Raw genomic sequence first — 18,787 nt, 5'->3', positions numbered from 1 at the left:
CTCATTGATGCAAGCCGGGTGGACACATGGACTGGACATTGAATTTCTGGCAGTAAGAAGGCCGACGGGAAGAGACAGGGCGGGAGAAAGGTGGGGGCATGTTTTCGGGGGGGGGGCAGAGAAAGGCGCCCGCTAGCACCGAGGAGCTGCTGGGCCCGCAGCGGCCCGCCACATCGCCGCGGCCCGCCCCCAGCGCCGTGCGGCCCAATCAGTGGCGCGGCCTGGCGCCCCGCCCCTCCGCCGGGGCCATATAGGCCTCCGCCTGGCCAACCCCCTCACCGCAGTAGTCGCTCGCGCGCCGAGCTGCGCGACTCCGAGGAACGGCGGCCACCGCCCCCTGCGCGTCGCGTTCCCTCCTCCCCACGTACGCCGCGCCGCCAGTCCTCAGCCACCCGCGGAGCGCAGCCGCCGGCCTGAGCCCCCGCCCGCCTCCTTCCTCGCCTCTGTGTGTCAGCCGCGGGCCGGAGCGATGCGGCTGGGCCCGAGGCCCGCGGCGCTGGGGCTGCTGCTGCTGTGCGCTGCGGCAGCCAGCGCCGGGGACGCCGAGGAGCTGCACTACCCGCAGGGCGAGCACCGCAGCGACTACGACCGTGAGGCGCTACTGGGCGGCCAGGTGAGGTGGCCAGGCCCGGGGCTGGGAGGGCCCGGCCTCGAACCGCGGCTGCCGCGGGCTTTGTCCCGGGACAAAGAGGGGCGGCCAGCCGAGGCCTGGCCCGGGCGGCCTGACAATGGGGTCCGGGCGGGGCGCCGCTCACTCTCTGGGGGACCCCGCGGCCTCTACGCCTGAGGAAATAGCGCGGCCCGGGAGCCGCTTCCCTTCCACCCTCCCGACACGGGGCATGGTCACTGAGGGTGTGTAGGAGGCAAGGGCCTTGGAGAGCAGGTGTGGGTCACCCCAAAAACCCTGGGCAGAGAAGGCTTCTGGTAGCCTTATTTTTTTTCCACCATTTTGCCCCACTGATAGTAATGCTTTATCCCTCTGTGTATCGCTTACCCCCCCGAAGGAAGAAGTCGATGAATATGTTAAACTCTCCCCCGAAGAGCAACACAAAAGACTGAAGTCAATCATAAAGAAAATTGACTTGGACTCAGATGGCTTTCTCACGGAAAGTAAGGACGTCCTACACAACTAACAATGGAGAAGTCCCTTTGTAGGAGACAGAAACACGAACATTTAAGCAGGGCTGTCTGTTGCGTGTAGATTGCTAGTGTTGCAACAAATGAGAGTGTACTGTGCGAAGGGGAAAAAAGGACATGCTGAGTAGGTTGAGTAGGTTTATATCTGAAAATCTTTAGCTATAGGTCCCAAGTAAAAATCAGGACTTTCTCCAGTAATATATAAACATCGTTGACTCAGTCGATATGTGCAAGTCATACATTGAACAAACACCGTATTCCTCATAAGACTTTTATCAGTGTCAACAATATGTCAGAAACCTTCTTATGGCATGACATGATTTATTGCTCTTTTGATATGTGTTTCATTAGGAATTTAAGGATTTGCACCTTTTTTTAAGTAGAAAAAGACCTATTGCATGTGAATTTATGATAATCACAAATTATTACAGCTGGTAGGGGTCTTAGAATCATCTTGTCCACCTCTCTGTAGAGCTGAAGATCCTGAAGTCCAGAGGGGTAAGTGCCTTTCTAAAATGAGTGGCAAAGCCTGGACTAGAATCCAAATTTCTTGCTCTTAATTCAGCTTTTAATATCCTTCACTTAAAAAAAAAAGTCTGAGGGGCACCTGACTGGCTCAGTTGGTGGAGCATGCAATTCTTGATCTCTGGATCATGAGTACAAACCCCAGGTTGGGTGTAGAGCTTACTTTAAAAAAAAAAAAAAAAAATCTGAGTGCTCTTAGGTAGTTTCTCCAGTCAGAAATGAAATGCACAGAATATTAAAAGAATATTCAGTTGCTTTGCAACTGTCTCTCCTCATTGCTTAATTCAAGCGGTGAACCATATCAACTTTCCAAGTTGATCTTCCAAAAAAATTCAGGAGATATTTTGCTATAACTCTTACAGCTTACCAAATAAGGACTGAAGTTGCTGGAGAGAGAACTGCAAACTAATTGGTAAATTTAAGATGCATTGTCAGTAAAATTGGTGCCCTCAGGAATATTAAGATTTTGGTTTCTCTAAATAAAAATAAAAGCTTTAGACTGTAGTTGTCCACTAAGAATAGGTCTGTCCATCTTTGGTTACCCTAGCAAGCACACAGAAAAAATTGATTTGGAAGACTGTGGTACCTGGCTGTAAGGGCCTGTAAATATTCAAATATTTAATAGTAAACTTTAAAAAATTTTAAAGTTAAAAGGAACTTAGTTCAAATCTTCATTTTACATATGAGAAAAAAACTTGAGAGGGCAAACTTGCCCGTTACGACAGAACTGAAGTGTGAACCCATGTTTCTGGCCCCTTTTCCATTCTGTATTCTATTATGTGACGATGATCTCTTTAAATAAACCAGAAGAAACCCTCATTGTACTTGCAGGACCCTTCAGAGAAGTTTGCTAATTTGCACTTTAAAGTCCAGGACTGGACTCAGGTTCTTGAAAGAGAACAAAATTCAGTGGAAGGAGTTTGGACTTTGGAGCTAAACATAGGTTTGAATCTGGATTCTGCTACTTACCAGCTGTGAGTCCTCAATTCCAAAGGGCAATTTCTTGAACTGTAAAATAGATTAGATTAGAAATGGAAATGGAAAATGATAAGAATTGCCTTGTTTTGAAGATCAGAGACAACATATGTTGTCTGATATATAATAATTGTTCAGTACATGGTTGCTATAATAATTGTAATTCTGCCTTAATTTAGAGTTTCAGGAGAGACAAAGTGTCTTTACTTTTCTATTCACCTGACCTCCCCCAGACCAATAAAGGGGTACCACTCTTTAAACCAAATGGTGTGTTACCTTTAAACCAAATGCTGTACTCTTGCTATCCTTGCAAATATTCATGTTCTCCCTATGACCTTTTTTCCATAATGCAGTGTAGTAAATATCTCTGAATAGATTTTTTTAAAGTTGACCTGAATGTGGACATTAGAGATTTAGAAACTTTCCCCCATGTCTTCAGGTACCAAGACAGAGCTATTGCAAGAAGGGCTTAAGTCATAAATGCTACCCATAACTTTTGTTAAAATTTTCTCCAGAAGTTTTATGATGGTTGAAGGACATATACTGTAACAATGTTTCTCAAACTTCAGTCACTTGAATACATTTTCACAATTTAGGTCCTAGCTACTTACCATCTATTATTTCCTTAATATGGTTTTGATTCAACTCAACATAAAATTTATTTTAAAGGTAAACTTTATATTACTTTCATAAATGGAAAACACTTTTCTAATACATATTAGAATAAATAGGTCATTATTAACGTATTTGTACCTCTTGAGAGATCTGTGATAGTTAGCAAACGTTATCTGCAATTTTGTGGATGATAATTTTTAAAAGTCAAGTACTATTTTGGCCAAGTGGTAATTCATTTAACAAATAACTGGTTGAGCCAGGTACTTTCTAGGCATTTAGAGTACCTCAATGAACAAAACATACCCAAACTCTACTCAAAGAGTTTGCATTCTATTTGGATCACATATTGTTATATTCTTGGACTCCAAACCACTCTCACACCTTCTACTCCTATTTCTATGGATACAACTGGGCTAGTTCTCATTCAGTATTTGAAAACACTCAAGATTTTTGTTTTCTTTTAGAGAAAGTTTAGAAATCTTCACTTCTGTAAATATCACAATTATTGTCAATATTCATTTGTGTTCTGGGAAATTCTCACAGGCGAACTCAGTTCATGGATTCAAATGTCTTTTAAACATTATGCTATGCAAGAAGCAAAACAACAGTTTGTTGAATATGACAAAAACAGTGATGGTAGTGTGTCATGGCATGAATACAACATTCAGATGTATGATCGTGTGATCGACTTTGATGAGAATGCTGCTCTGGATGATGCAGAAGAGGAGTCTTTTAGGCAGGTGAGTACCAGTGCGCAAGTTGTTCCTTTTGATCATATCAGTTCACTTTTCCTTCCTGCATGAATGAGCACAAGAGGGCCTGAGCTCATAGACTGGGGTCGCCTTGTTCTCTGGGCAGTCACCTGTTCCACTTCACTGGTCATTTTGATGATTTCCTTTCTAGCCAGATTTTGACTTCTTATTCTGCACTACCTAAAGTATCCTTGCATCTGTTTTTCTCAGCGGCATCATTTGTCCTCATTTCAAGTTGCTTTTTAGTGTATTTTGAATACATATCTCAATATTTTATTTTTTGTTATTGAACTGTTTTATATCATAGTTATTAAGAATATAGAGGCCCATTCCCATTTTTAAACAGATAGTTTTATATAAAATAATACAAAATTTTTTAAATTGTAATAAAATACACATAAAATTTAACCATTTTTAAGTGTGCAGTTCCGTAGTGTTAAGTACCTTCACACTGTTACACAACCCATCTCCAGAACTCTTTTCACCTTGCAAAACAAATTCTAAATCCATTAAACAACTCCCCATTCCTTCGCCTATAGGCCCCTGGCAACCACCATTCTACTTTCTTTCTCTGAATTTGACTCCTCTTGGTACCTCATATAAGTGGAATCATACATATTTTTGTCTTTTTGTGAGTAGCTTACTTCACTTAACATAATGTTCTCATAATGTTGTAATGTGTGTGAGAATTTCCTTTTTAAGACTGAGTAATATTTTATTGTGTGTATATACCACACTTTGTTTATCCATCTACTGATGGATACATGGGTTGCTTAAACTTTTTGGCTGTTGTGAATAATGCTGCTATGAACATGGTTGTACAAATACCTCTTTGAGACCCTGCTTTTAATTCTTTTGGGTATATGCCCCAAAATGGAATTGCTCGATCATATAGTAATTCTATTTTTAATTTTTTGAGGAACTGTCATATGGTCTTCCATAGATGCTGTACCATTTAAAATAACTCATTTTTGAAGATTTAGTATCACTATGAGTTTTGTAGATTCTCATGGTTTAATTTGTCAAAATTAAAAGATGTCTTGTTCTAATGCTTCTAAAGCAGAGGTGAGGAAGACCATTTTTATTTAGGAATTAATAAGAACTTTTAGTAATTTGTAGGAACTTTTCAAGACAAAGGACTATAAGCTTAAATTGCTATTTCAATACTTCTGTATTTCAAAGGTAATTATAAAGACGTTTTATATTTAAATAAAGATTTTATTTTATTTATTTTAGAGAGAGAGAGAGCATGTGGGGAAAGGGAGGGAGAGGGACAAGCAGACTCCCCCTGAGAGCAGAGCCTGATTCAAGCCTGAACTCAAGATTCAGATGCTTAACTGACTGAGCCACCCAAGCACCCCATTATAAGGACTTTTTTTTTAAAGATATGTTTTTATATGTGGAAAAAAACAAAACTAAACACCTTGTAGCAAACTGTTATTCCCAAAATACTAGTCAAGAGTGCTTGGAAAACATTTGAGCCTCTTCTTTTCCTTTACTTATCCCATTGTGGGTATCTACCTTTTAGTTTTTGTTGTGGCCATATTTATCATTGTACATGCTGTTTATTTTAGAATCATATTGGCCACTTGAAGTCTATAAGGCCATCACTAACACAAAGTGGATTGCTTTTTCTGCTAATGATTATGCATATGCTCTGCATATGCCACCACTGTAGAGTTTAAGGGCTTCAGCCTTGGAGCCAATTTGCCCAGCTTCACATCCAGCTGTATAATTTAATAGTTGTGTAGTTGTGGGTAAGTTATTAAACTTCCTTATGCCTTAGTTTCCTCATATCAAAAAAAATGAGGATAATAGTATGGAGAAATAGTAATATATTTATTATACTATACTATTAAATATACTATTGTAGCAGTTGGGCTGGTAAACAGTTCTCTGTTGATTTAAGAGAATATTGTTGAAGAAAGCATGTGTGATTCACGTAGGTTTATATTTAATATTTAGTACAGAATTAGCTTTTTAAAATTGTTGAAGCATTGGTTATATCAGTTTTAGATTAGTTAAGATTCCTTTTCACTTTTTTCCTCCTTATTTGGGTCTTCATCTTAGAGCAGACTGAAGAGAGTGGAAATCAGTCTTTTTACTACTTAGTGCTAAAAAAGAAACAAATGATAATGAGATTTGGGATTTGTCTGTCTAGAGATATCCTGTAGGAATTAATTAATCTTAAAAGCACCATTCGAGTTCTGAGACTTTTCTAAAACCAAACCATGGTATGATATGACTTCCCTGCTAAGTAACAAGAGAAGTTAAATACAGTATTTAAAAATCTTACTAGAAAAATAAATAAATAATAAAATCTTACTAGAATCAGATTATAATTGTGTCCTTTTTTTTTTTCCTTTTGGCACCCAAAAAATTTAATGATATCCCATCAAAACAGAAATATGTGTGTTTGGTTTCTTGAGTCTGTATTCTTGGGTGGGTGTGATTAGTAACAGATGGTGGTGTTGCGAAGAAAATACTCACTTTGAAGAGATACAGGACTCATTAATATAAACTGCTTTTGAACAGTTTTTGTTTTAAAAAAAGTGTCTGGTTCTAATACTGTGTTCACCACCCAGGTACTCAGTACATGTTGATTATAAGACTGTACTTTTTAAGAATGAATTAGATAGATCTTAATAGTGTTAAGGAATTGATGGATCCCTAAAATGAACACTTCTCAATGGGAGTCCTATTGGCTATTCTCTGACAACCCAGGAATATCCCTACATGAGATATTATCTCATGTCTCTCTTCATGTCTCTACATGAAGTCCTAATCATAATGCTTTATTAGAATTTGATATAAACCCCCTAAAATTGGACGTGGGGTATAAAGATGAACCCAGAAACTTCTGCATTATTCTTCAAATTAAAAAAGCAAGGATGAAGAATGAATCAGTCTTAATCAAAGTTACAGACTTAACATTATACCATAACTAACTAACAAAAGTAATTGGATACCTAAATAAAATAAATTTTTTCTATATGGAAGCCTATTAACAACAACAACAACAACAAAGGGGTACCTGGGTGGCCTATTCAGTTAAGCTTCTAACTCTTGCTTTCAGCTCAGGTCATGATTTCAGGGTCTTGAGATGGAGCCCCCTGTCAAACTCTGCACTCAGCCAGGAGTCTGCTTGAGATCCTCTCTCCCTCTCCTTCTGCTCCCCCCCTATACTTTCTCTCAAATAAATAAATCTTAAGATAAAATTCAGGCATCAGTGCTCGCTTCGGCAGCACATATACTAAAATTCAGGCATCAAGTTTTTTTTTTCATAAGTTTCCATGTAGAGAATGGAGATAACCTGTAGTAAGGACCCTCTTGTGCTGTGAAATGCCTGAAAAAGCATTTCTTTATGTAATGATGAACAATTATAGTCAACACTTTTAAGCAGGATAATTAAAGTTTAGGAACCTACCTGGCAAAAAGTTCAGTTGGTGTAACTTCCAAAGCCAGCTGCTGAATGTGCATGTTCAAGCAATATTTATTTATGTAAGATATAATCTGGTATGTGGCTAATCAGAATTTTTAAGACCTAGATTTTTGTTCTGGTATCACACATTATGTATTTCCTCATGTAAAATCATTAGTCTACCAAAAGATGGCAGATTTGTGCTTCACAGGTTTCTGTTACAATATGAAAATAAATGATTATGGTTGTTTCTACCTTTTTACTACTGTATGTAGCACTTTCTGTTCTCCACTGGAATATGGTATTTTTACACAGAAGAAAAAAGTGTGCTGAGGTTTTATGAAACTGACAGCCTTTTTTGTTGTTATCTTTTGCCATTTTGGAAAAACAGTCTTTCTGTGTATTGGCTTCTTTAATTTGAGTTGCTCTTAAATTGTTTTCTTCAAATGACCATGAATAAAACTGCTTTTTAAAATCTCATTATTTAATCTTATTTTAAAAATCTGAGAAATGTGAACCAGAAAACTACTTTCCTTAATTTTTTTAAAAACAATCTGAGCTTGCTGAAAGAGATCCTTTCTTTCCATAGGCAAATTTGGCCAAATTCAGCTCTCACTGCTGAAACATGGACATTTTGCTCCAAACTGAAGGGTTCTTTCATAAGGAAATCTAAGCACTTAGTATTTTGAATAGTGGTTTATTCAAAAAGAACTTGATGGACTCAACGAAGTATCTCAAATTCTTGTTTGTCCACCTCTCCCCATGTTAAACCCCTGAACATCAAGTGTAAATTATTTGGTCTAGTTATCTGAAATTAAGAAACATGAAGTTAAAAGCAGCTATTTGGAAACAAGTTTGTTGTTGTTGTTGTTGTTTTTCTGTCATGATTTGGTAAGTATAACTGGCTAATGGAAATGGATGGTTTAAAAGATGAATTCTTTGGGGGAAGAAGTGAGCCTCTCCACTGTAAATCAGTCATTGTAAAAGAAGTAGTGTTCAGTAAATGATGGCCACCTAACTTCTATTCTAGAAAACTGAAAAGAGCATTTCTTTTCAACAGTGAGACACATAAATTAAAAGCTCCTAAAATATTTGAAATTGTGTGTTTTTAAATGTGCTGTTTAATACATGTAGTTTATAGAAAGGAGAGTTTTTCCCAGAAATACTCAAAATGGAATTTATGCAGGATTAGCAGTATAGCACTATTGGCTTCCAAGGCTCTTGATTACAGAATTACCTTTGAAAAATGCATTAAAAGCAGCCTTGTCCCTAATAGCTACTATTTGATTTACTACTTGAGCATACTTTACAAAAAGAGAAAAAGGAAGATTTATTTAACCTCAAAATAGGTCCACTTCAGCTTTTGATATTTATGCCTGAACATACGTAATTATTAGCACTATAAAGAGACTACCAAGAATAGACTTCCAAATATTAGATACATATACCAAAAGTATTCTCACATGAGGACTGTTTTTCTGAAACCTGTTAACATTTTTGCAGAGTCATTCCAAGGACCAGAAACAATTTGATAATGGAATATCAAGAATTAACACATAGTCTGAATTTATTGCTTTTTGGGCATTCAAAACAGCTGAGATTGTTAGAGTGTGCAGTACTATAGAAGAACAGGGAGGATCAGAGTCCAACCTATTTTAGGTATATTTCTGACATCCCTCTCAATAAATCATTTACTTTCCATTCTCTATCAGTAATAATAATATGTAACATGTAATGTATTATAATTTTTAAATGCTCAGGTTTACTAATTGCTTGATAGGGGTCCTCATCCCAATTGCTTAATAAAGAGTTTTGTCCCGATTTTATAGTTGAGAAAACCAGAGAGGGTAAGCAATTTGCCCTAAGTTAAGCAAAATGCCCTTGCCACAACTGGTAAGTGGCATTGCTGGAATTCAGATCTGCATCTCTGACTCTAGAGTCTGTCTCTCTATTGCTTCTCATAAATGTTTGTGATTTTTCTAACCTACAAGAGAACGATGTGAAGGAAGATAAGATAATGTATGAGAATGTACTTCAGATTTCACATAGTATGTAGTTTTCAAAGTATGTATAATGATGTTTCCATGTGGGTGAGATCTTAATCATGTTCAATGTTTAATTTTCAAAGCTTCATTTAAAGGACAAGAAGCGATTTGAGAAAGCAAACCAAGATGCAGGTCCTGGTTTGAATCTTGAAGAATTTATTGCTTTTGAGCATCCTGAAGAAGTTGATTATATGACGGTAAGGAAGAAAAGTTTTAAGAGAGTTCTTGAGGGACCAAAACTTTAAAACCTGTTTTTTTCTAAGTCATTAAAATGAATTGTATGGGGCAACTGGAATTTTTTTAAATTTTTATTGTTATGTTAATCACCATATATTACATCATTAGGTTTTGATGTAGTGTTCCATGATTCATTGTTTGTGCATAACACCCAGTGCTCCACGCGGAATGTGCCCTCTTTAATACCCATCACCAGGCTAACCCATCCTCCTACATTCCTCCCCTCTAGAACCCTCAGTTTGTTTTTCGGGGCAACTGGAATTTTAAGAGACAGCAAGATCCAAAGTTCTCCCCACTTAAGATAGGGGTGGAAAATGGTTTCTGGTGGTGGGGGGAGGGGTGCTGATGAGAAGGTAGAAGGTATATCTCCATCATATGGAGGAAGAAGGTAAATCTTCCTGGCTGTTTTCTCCTGCACAGTCACATTACCTTCATTTCCTTCCTTTTTGTAGCTTTCAGACTTTTCTCTGTTTTCCAGTATTAGTAACGTCAGTATTTCCTGTTTAGTTTACAACATCACTTGTAAAAACTTTGCCTCTGGGAAAACTTATCACCTTTGGATCCCTTTTCATAGGATTTTGGGAGGTGATGAAGCTGCTACTGACTAATGTGTTTACAGCAAGAGGCAAAATGAGTCCTCCTCTCATCCCTTTAGTACTCAAAAGAAGTACCAGTTCTTCAGAATTTTTGTTGAACTCTAGATTTAAGTCAACAAACATTGATTAAGTCCCTACTATGACTTGGCAAGCTTCTTGAGAAGAGAAACTGTCATGTTGGAGAGTAAAGACTAATACAATAAATAGCTTTGTAGAAAATAGACTAAATATTTATATTAAGGTTTATTGTCTAGCCTCAGCCTCTAGCTGTGTGGCTTGGTTCTCTGGATATTTCAGGGAGGGAAGATACAGCTTTATGTTAAGTGGGTCATGGTTAGAAGCTGCTGCCTTTGAATAAAAAGGCTGCAGATAACATTTTTCTCCATAGTTCAGTGGCAAGATATGACTGTTGCCACCACTTTAGCCATTGAGGCTTCTGGCTTCTCACTTGGCACAAAATACACAACCTAATTTTAGAACAGTGCAGAGAACAATTTGTTCAAGTGCCAAAATTAAGTTGAGACAAGCTAATTGCACCCTACCTAGCATGGCAGGCAGAGCATGATGGATATTGATTATCTGGGGAATTAAGGAATAATTGACTTGAAGACTGGGGAGGGGAATGACCAGTGAAAGCAATGAAATGACTTAGGCATACCGCGCTCTGGCCCGAGAGTACGATGTGGCAAGGGCATGAAATGAACATGAACATCGTTTTGAAGGAAGCACAAGCAGGAATGTTGACTGACTAAATAAGTATGAGAAGAGAAAGGAAGAGTCAGAGATGACTCTGAGGTTTTGAGCTTGTGTAAAATGATTAAAATGGTAGTACCTTTGACAGAATGGGGTGTGTCAGGATGGGAAAGGATGTTCTTTGATTGTGCCGAGTTGGAGTTGATTGCAGCACATAAGAGGTGTGACCATAAAGTGGTGTCTCATTTAGAGCAGCTTCATTAATTCGTATTTACCTTAATTTGTTTTGGTGAATCGCTTTTTCATTTAAGGATATATTTGATAAAGGAAAAGGCAGGGTGCAAGATCAACTAGGTGATTTTGATTTAGATTAAAAGTTAGAATTTAGAGAAACTTTCATTCATAAAGTTCCAAAATTTATTTTAACCATGGCAACATTATTGAAATAAGTCTGTTGTTTCCCAAGAGGATTACTTGAATGGAAGAATAGTCATTTTAATCAGGGATTCTTAACTTATCTTGGATCAAGACTCCTTTAAAAATAAGGAGCAGTAGGGGCACCTGGTTGACTCAGTAGGTTAAGCATCCGACTCTTGATTTCAGCTCAGGTGATAATCTCAGGGTTGTGAGATCGAGCATAGCGCCCAGCTCGCACTGGGTGTGGAGACTGCTGAAGAGTCTCCCTGTCCCCCTCCCCCCACACCCCTCCTTCCTCGCAGTCGCGTGTGTGGACACGCGCACTAGCTCTCTCTCTCTCTCACAAAAATAATAAATAAAAATAGGCAATCTATGGACTCTGTCCCAGAAAAATCACATATGCTCATATACACAAAATATGGGATAATAATTTCAGGAGATTCTCAGATTCTCTAAAAGTAATTTTTGGATCTCTGGTTAAGATCCCGATTTCTATATATAAAATCTGTAACATTTGATTTTTTAAAAACTAACAACTTGTGTTTAAGTGTTATTTCATACAGATATAAAGGAGACCCTTGGGTTTGGCTAGAATTGGAGACTTTTGAGAATATATTTTCATTACAGCTGTGATGCTAGAATCCAGGTTGAAAGGTATTTGGGTGGCAGCAGGTAGTGAGGAAATGAGAATAATAAACGTAACCTATAAGAGACCTGGCATGGGAGAAAAGAAACCAGGATGGCAATTAAAGCGTGCAGGGGACTTGAATGTGTTTAAAGGCATAGAAGAAGGAGCTAACAGAGAAGAGAGTGGAGCCTTAGGAGAGGCCAGAGTTAAAAATGAAAGAAAGCACTCAGGAAATGAGAAAGGATGGGATCTAGGAAGACTGTTCAGGCCTTCACTCTAGAGAAGGGGGAAAGATAATTTTAATTCTTGAGATTGAAGGGAAGGATGAGAGGAATAGGCATAAAAATAGAGGTAATTAAAGGGGAGAATGCAATGCTGGTGAACAGGCATTTCAGAAGCCTTTGTACCTTGTTTGGAAAAATGGGTGGGTCTTTGCCAAGAGCGTATTTGGAGAGTGTTTTGGTAAGACTCAAAGTGGAGTTTTCAAAAAACAGCTTTAGAGTATATGTTAGGGAAACTGAGGCAGAGACAGACTTCCAAGCTGCAGTGAAAGCCCACTGAAATGGGAAAAAATTTATAAGGATTAGGTTTGTATTTCTGTTTCTCTTTCTTTTAGACTTTATGATTCTGAAATAAAGGAGAACGTGATGTGGGTCTCCTGTGCAGGGTGGAGACTGGCAAAGTAAGAAAAGGTAGAAGATACAGGAAGGTAATAAGAGAAGAACTGAAATAGCTGGCCATTAAGCAGGTCATCTTGGGTCCAGTATAACTAGAAATCATGTAATCTTGGGGTTAGAGAGGACTGGTTGATAAGCCATGATAAGAAAGAGGAACAGATTTGGGGCAGTTTGGGGTGGGTGGGGTAGATTTGGTGAAAGAGGAAGCAGGGAGGTGTAGGTTTATGGGGCCTGGCACCTTTGCTTTAGATCTGGAGGCAGAACAACAGTTCTGGGCAGAGGGATCCAAGATAAGGGTTCTTTTAGGGTTGTTAATGGACTGGAGGGAAAGTGGAGTTAAGGAAGAGCAGGGTAGTAGGAAGTGTCCTTTTGGAGAAGGAGGGAAACATGCAGAAAATAGGAGTTTGAGTTTAGTGCTGAGGTTGTTTAGGAGGGCAAAGCGGAGTTCTTGCTAGTAGAAGCTTAAAGATGTTGAATTTAAAGCTACTCAGTACTTGTGGTTTTATTCCTGCCTCTAAATTCCACTGTTTAGAAAGATTGTCTTGCAAGAATGGACAACAAAAATGATTATTCCTAAAGAAGTTCTATACTGGAATAGATTCAGGTGGTGGTGGGAAAATTTTGTGACAAATTGTTTTATTTTGTTTTTTTATGAACATGCAATAGGAATTTGTCATTCAAGAGGCTTTAGAAGAACATGACAAAAATGGTGATGGATTTGTTAGTTTGGAAGAATTTCTTGGTGACTATAGGCGGGATCCAAGTAAGTACCCTGGGTGTGTGGAAGGAGGGAAAAAAGCATGGAATTAAAGAAGAAAGGAATTGAGAGACAGTCTTGCTCATTGAGAGCTGTGTTTGACAGAGGAAAATGGTACAAGAAAGAGGTGCGCCTGATTTCTCCTTGTTCTCCCAAGTTAGATACAATACAAGCAAAACAGAAGGACTCACAGCTTACGTGAGAACATGGTCTCGCTCACTTTCAGTTCCACGTCCGGATTCAAAGATTTTTCTTCCTTTTCAAACAAATAATGTCATTCTCAATTCAAATGGGCAAGAAAGTAAAGGTTGATATTTTTAAACAAAATCCTGTACCTTTGCATAGATCTTAAAAGAGAAAATACTGGTGTAGAAGGTGTCTTACTGAGTGTTTGAAATTTGAGGAGTTTGCATATGCAGCTTTTTCTATTCACGGCTGTCTTTTCAGACAGAATTGTTGCTGAAAAGCATCACTTCCTGTGAATTTCACTTTAAAATTACACATGGTATTACTTGCTAAGCACATGTAGGAAGCTTTATATAGTCACACGATGTACATAAAAACATTACCCAGCTCAACTGTGGGAAAACTAGATAGCAGCAGTTAACAGACTTACTAGTTTGTGATAATACACATCGATTTAAAAACTCTGAGCATCGATTTAAAAACACTTAAGTCTAAAGACTTAAGTGTCACTTTGGAAAATCATATAGTGTATACTTATGTCAGGACTTGTCAGATAAGTAGATCTGTTTCATTGGGCTTCCTTTACGTAGTAAGCTTTAAGTTCATTTCCTTTATTCTAGGGATGTACCAAACTTCTTATTGGATACATGTTACATTCTTGTGATATTTATTGTGTTTTATTTTTGCCATTAAGCAGCAAATGAAGATCCAGAGTGGATACTGGTTGAGAAGGATAGATTCTTGAATGATTATGACAAAGATACTGATGGCAGGCTTGACCCCCAAGAGCTATTGTCTTGGGTAGTACCCAATAATCAGGGCATTGCACAAGAAGAGGTGAGTGTTACAGAATGACTATATATACCCTTTTTTTTCCCCCAAATTAGGTGCTAGTGATAGGAAAGGAAGTTCAAAGCCTTAAGCTGAAGAAAGAAGTATTAGAGTTGATTGTTTAGGATCTGTGCATTGCTATTTCTTGACTGAAATCTGTGAGCTGTTTTTAGATTGTCGGGGAGACAAGGAAGTTAAGATTATATCATGTATTAATTTGACCACACAGTGAATTGAATAATTAAAGTTTATAATTTACCTATAGGGGCCCAAAGTGGGTTACGTTAATTTGGCTTAACCTTGAGATATCCTAAATAGGAGTTAAGTAGGGAGGAGGCAGAACCTAGCAGAAATTAAGAAAGAAGATAATGAGAAAAGCATAGACAGCCCTGGTTATAATATGTAATATTTTGAGATACTCAGACAGTAATGAGTACTTGGCATACCTGAATGATTTTGACAAATCAAATCACATCGAAACGTGAACATCTTGCTGAAAATACTTACTATACTTGATTTATTTTGTTTTAAAGGCTCTTCACCTAATTGATGAAATGGATTTGAATAGTGACAGAAAGCTCTCGGAAGCAGAGATTCTGGAGAACCAGGACTTGTTTCTTACCAGTGAAGCTACAGATTATGGCAGACAGCTTCATGATGAATATTTCTATCATGATGAACTTTAATCCCTGGGTAGATCTGAATAGAATACTGTCTTCTTTTATACCTTGTTACCAGCTTTACTTTTGTGATAAAATATTGATGTTATATTTTACACTCAAGTCTTACCACAATCAAAATGATCTTAAATGTAGATTGTAATTTTGGCCTTTTAGAAGAAAAATGAAACAAAACCTGGTATTTATTTCAAAATGTATTGAAGAAATAAAACAATATTGTGCCATATGACAAAATCCTAAATATTCCATCTGTTTAGTACTGTATTGTGGGATATTTGAGTTCTCTTTCCATACTTGAAAAAATGGAGGATTTTAGAGATGCCTGAACAATGTTATTTAAATAGTATGTGACTGAGCTATCAATTTTTCTTTTGTTTTAAGTAGATTTAACTTGGGAACTGACAGAAAGGACATTGTTTTTAGATTTAGCATTTTGTTTTAAAACCTTTAAAGGAACCTTTAGAAAGGACTTATACCTCACATTTTAATGTTGAGAAGTTCTGCTTACTTTTAAAATGGTTTCTATAAAGGGTTTTATTGTATGAAATAGAACTTTATATTTTTGCATATATATAGATAGTAATTATATTTAATGTGTAACTATAGCATTATGGTGTGTGGAATTTGACATTGTCCAGAACTCTTCATTTTTGACTGATTAAAAATGAAATGTCCTATCTTTTTATATGTTTGTTTTTCTTTGATCTCCCAGATAAACCTAGAATTTAGAATAGGTTTTGTTGAATTATACATTATCTTACCTTATCCATTCCTATATTTGGGTAGTGAGTGTTCTCCAACCTTGAATTATTCTTGCTGCATATTATTATTTTGTTTTTTTTTTCCTTTTTGATAAAAGAATCATGTTACAATTGAATGTATACCTGACATATTTCAGTTGCTATTGTAACAAATGTGGTCTTGCTGTTTGGTGCTAGAAATGATCATAAGAATTACACAGGCTGGGGGCGCTCAGTCGGTTGAGCATCTGCCTTCAGCTCAGGTCATAATCTCAGGGTCCTGGGTTCAAGCCCCATGTCAGACTCACCGCTCCACAAGGAGTCTGCTTCTCCCTCTCTGTCCGTCCCCCACCCCTGCTCATGCCCTCTCTCTCCTCTCAAATAAATAAATAAAATCTTAAAAAATTACACAGGTTGAAATCAGCAGTAGAACTGGTTAGTTATCAGTGGTAGAGCTCAGTATCTGTTATACTAAAAGTAAAATCATACTTGGTAAGTATTTATCTATACCTAAATGATCAGTTTTAACCTTATTCTGGAGATCAATTTATTTACCTTTGGGGGGAATAAGAAAAGTAAGAAGGTGAAGAATTTGAGTTTTCCTAGCCCTTACCCACAGTTTTTTTTCTTTTTTAAAAAATTACTTTGATTTGTGGGGGAAGAGTTCAGCTACGTTATCTGTTAATCTTTTCCCAGACTAAAGTTGTGTCCTCTATGGAACACATAGCATTCCGGGGGCTTCACGAGGCCTTAATGAATATTTGGGAAAACCTGAAGCTCTTTTCTGATAGAATTGACAGCATCTGCCTCCCTCTCTCCCGTCCCCATCTGTGCTGATGTGAATTATGAATGCAAGGTGTAAACTTTTATACCATACTGATAGCTCGCTTAACTTGGTTTCTACAGTACAAGATTTTCATTTCAACCTACAACACCTACCTGGTCACAGCAGTTTAAGAATTAAAGATATACCATTATCACTCACTCATCACTTGTCAGCCTTACTGAAATTGGGATATTTGGAATAACTAGTTTGCTTAGCATGATAACTATTTTGTTTTTATTACTAGATTCTTCAAAATCTATACCAGAATTACAGATAATCAGATACGGATTTTATTTTCATCTTAATGAGTTAAGAATTAGCATTCTACATTAAGCCTTGATTATGCAGATATAAGAATTTTGGTGACATTAGAAGAACATCTGTTCTTTCATTCCTGGCAAGAAGAAAATTACATTTTCTAGCCCCCTTACAGGTAGACAATAGCTACTTCTGACGAGTTAAAAATGAGTGGCAGTAGTGTGTTGTCACTGCCAGACTGGGCCAGTGACAAACCCATTTTCTTTGCCATGGCATTGTAGAGAAGGCCTCAGTTGACAACGGTGGGTCCGCAAGATCCAAGAGGACTTGATTTCTGAGTGACCACATGGAGGTCAGCTGGACCCTCTGGACTTTGCATGATCAAAAAATAAACTTTTACTATGTTAAGCCGCTGAGATTGTGTGTGTGTGTGTGTGTGTGTGTGTGTGTGTGTGTGTAGCCACTGAGATTTGGAGGAAGGGGAGGTGTATAACCACAGCAGAGCCTAGCTTATCCTGAGTGAAGATGTAGTATTAAACAGTTGGCTCTTACAAGCATACAGAGAAAAAGAATTGTCTGCTTGAAAAGTTTCTGTATCTTCTGCTAAGTCAAACTAGAAAAATTTATTTTTAAGGCTTTTTTTAATTTTAATAAACCTTAAAAATAAAGCTTTTTATTTTTATTTTGATAGGAGAATTTAAATTTATCCTTATAACAGAGTAAAAATAGAATGTGGCTTTCTGAATTGTTGGCTGATCCTGGCTAAAGGACATAATCACTTCCATTGTTTGACTGCAGGTACTACTTCACAATGGAAAAGTGGACTTGTACAAATCAATGCATATGTGGTTCTGATTGGACAAATTTGCAGGATAGAAAATGACTGTCTAGTTTGTGACATGAATTTAAAGGAAGCCAGGACACTCAGGGTAAAAGCCATGATGCCATATTTGCCTTACTTCTTTTCATTGCAGTTTTTTTAAAAAATAGGCTTTATTTTTTAGAGCATGTACAGGTCCATAGCAAAATTGAGCAAAACGTATAGTGATTTTCCATATACTTTCTGCTCCCCACATATGCACAGCCTTCTCCTCCCAAAATCCTGTACCAGAGTTGGTATTTGTTACAATCAATGAACATACATTGACACAATATTATTACCCCAAGACCAAAGACCACAGTTTACATTAGGGTTTACTCTTGGTGTTACACATAATGTCGGTTTGGACAAATATATAATGACAGGTATCCACCACTATAGTATCATACAGCGTAGTTTTATTGCCCGAAAAATCATCTATGCTCTGCCTATTAACCCTCCCCATCCCCAACCCTAGCGACCACTGAATTTACTGTCTCTAATTTTGCCTTTTCCAGAATGTCATATAGTTGGAATCATACAATATGTAGCCTTTTCAGATTCCTTTACAGGTTTAAATGTAAGAAAAAAAAAATTGTCCTGTTGTTTCTCTAAGGTTTTTGTGTAACAATATTTCCTTCTAAGTGAGAAATTTCTACTTAAGCTATGAAATCTTTTCCACTTCAGAAAATTATTTAAGAAAACCAACTAGAGTCAAATTTTTGTTGCTTTGAGAGAGAAAGAGAGTGGAGGTGAGGGGGAGAGGGAGAGAGAGAATTCTAAGTAGGCTCCACGCCCAGAATGGAGCCCGACCTGGGGCTTGATCTCTCGATCCTGAGATCATGACTTGAGCTAAAATCAAGAGTTGGACGCTCAACCAACTGAGCCACCCAGGAGCCCCTGGAATCAAATTTTTGATAGAAATATAACAA

At 37.7% G+C, this 18,787-nt stretch overlaps 1 protein-coding gene across 2 annotated transcripts; it reads left to right on the top strand.

Annotated features, from left to right (window-relative positions):
- The first annotated feature begins 285 nt into the window (after positions 1–285).
- Positions 286–16,320, top strand: RCN2 (reticulocalbin 2). Of its 2 annotated transcripts, none has more exons than XM_025884378.2 (7): positions 286–613; positions 1,005–1,110; positions 3,796–3,992; positions 9,554–9,667; positions 13,385–13,481; positions 14,359–14,498; positions 15,026–16,320. In XM_025884378.2, the coding sequence occupies exons 1-7, from the start codon at positions 470–472 to the stop codon at positions 15,176–15,178; spliced, it is 951 nt and encodes a 316-aa protein (XP_025740163.1). In that variant the 5' UTR covers positions 286–469; the 3' UTR covers positions 15,179–16,320. The 2 variants fall into 2 exon arrangements, with proteins under 2 accessions (XP_025740163.1, XP_025740162.1); XM_025884377.2 differs by having other exon boundaries at positions 14,356–14,498.
- The last annotated feature ends 2,467 nt before the right edge of the window (positions 16,321–18,787 follow it).

This window comes from Callorhinus ursinus, unplaced genomic scaffold (assembly GCF_003265705.2).
Source record: "Callorhinus ursinus isolate GAN/ISIS: 27379988/994484 unplaced genomic scaffold, GSC_fseal_2.0 scaffold25, whole genome shotgun sequence".
In the NCBI taxonomy this organism is placed as follows: domain Eukaryota; kingdom Metazoa; phylum Chordata; class Mammalia; order Carnivora; family Otariidae; genus Callorhinus; species Callorhinus ursinus.
This window is presented reverse-complemented; position numbering and strand designations above follow the sequence as displayed.

What these genes read in the sequence shown, in the direction of transcription:
- RCN2 (XM_025884377.2), top strand. Translation starts at nt 470, where the DNA reads ATGCGGCTGGGCCCGAGGCCCGCGGCGCTGGGGCTGCTGCTGCTGTGC. An exon ending in AAGAGGAGTCTTTTAGGCAG is followed by an intron (nt 3,993 to 9,553) that starts GTGAGTACCAGT and finishes TAATTTTCAAAG; the next exon opens with CTTCATTTAAAGGACAAGAA. An exon ending in AGGGCATTGCACAAGAAGAG is followed by an intron (nt 14,499 to 15,025) that starts GTGAGTGTTACA and finishes TTTGTTTTAAAG; the next exon opens with GCTCTTCACCTAATTGATGA.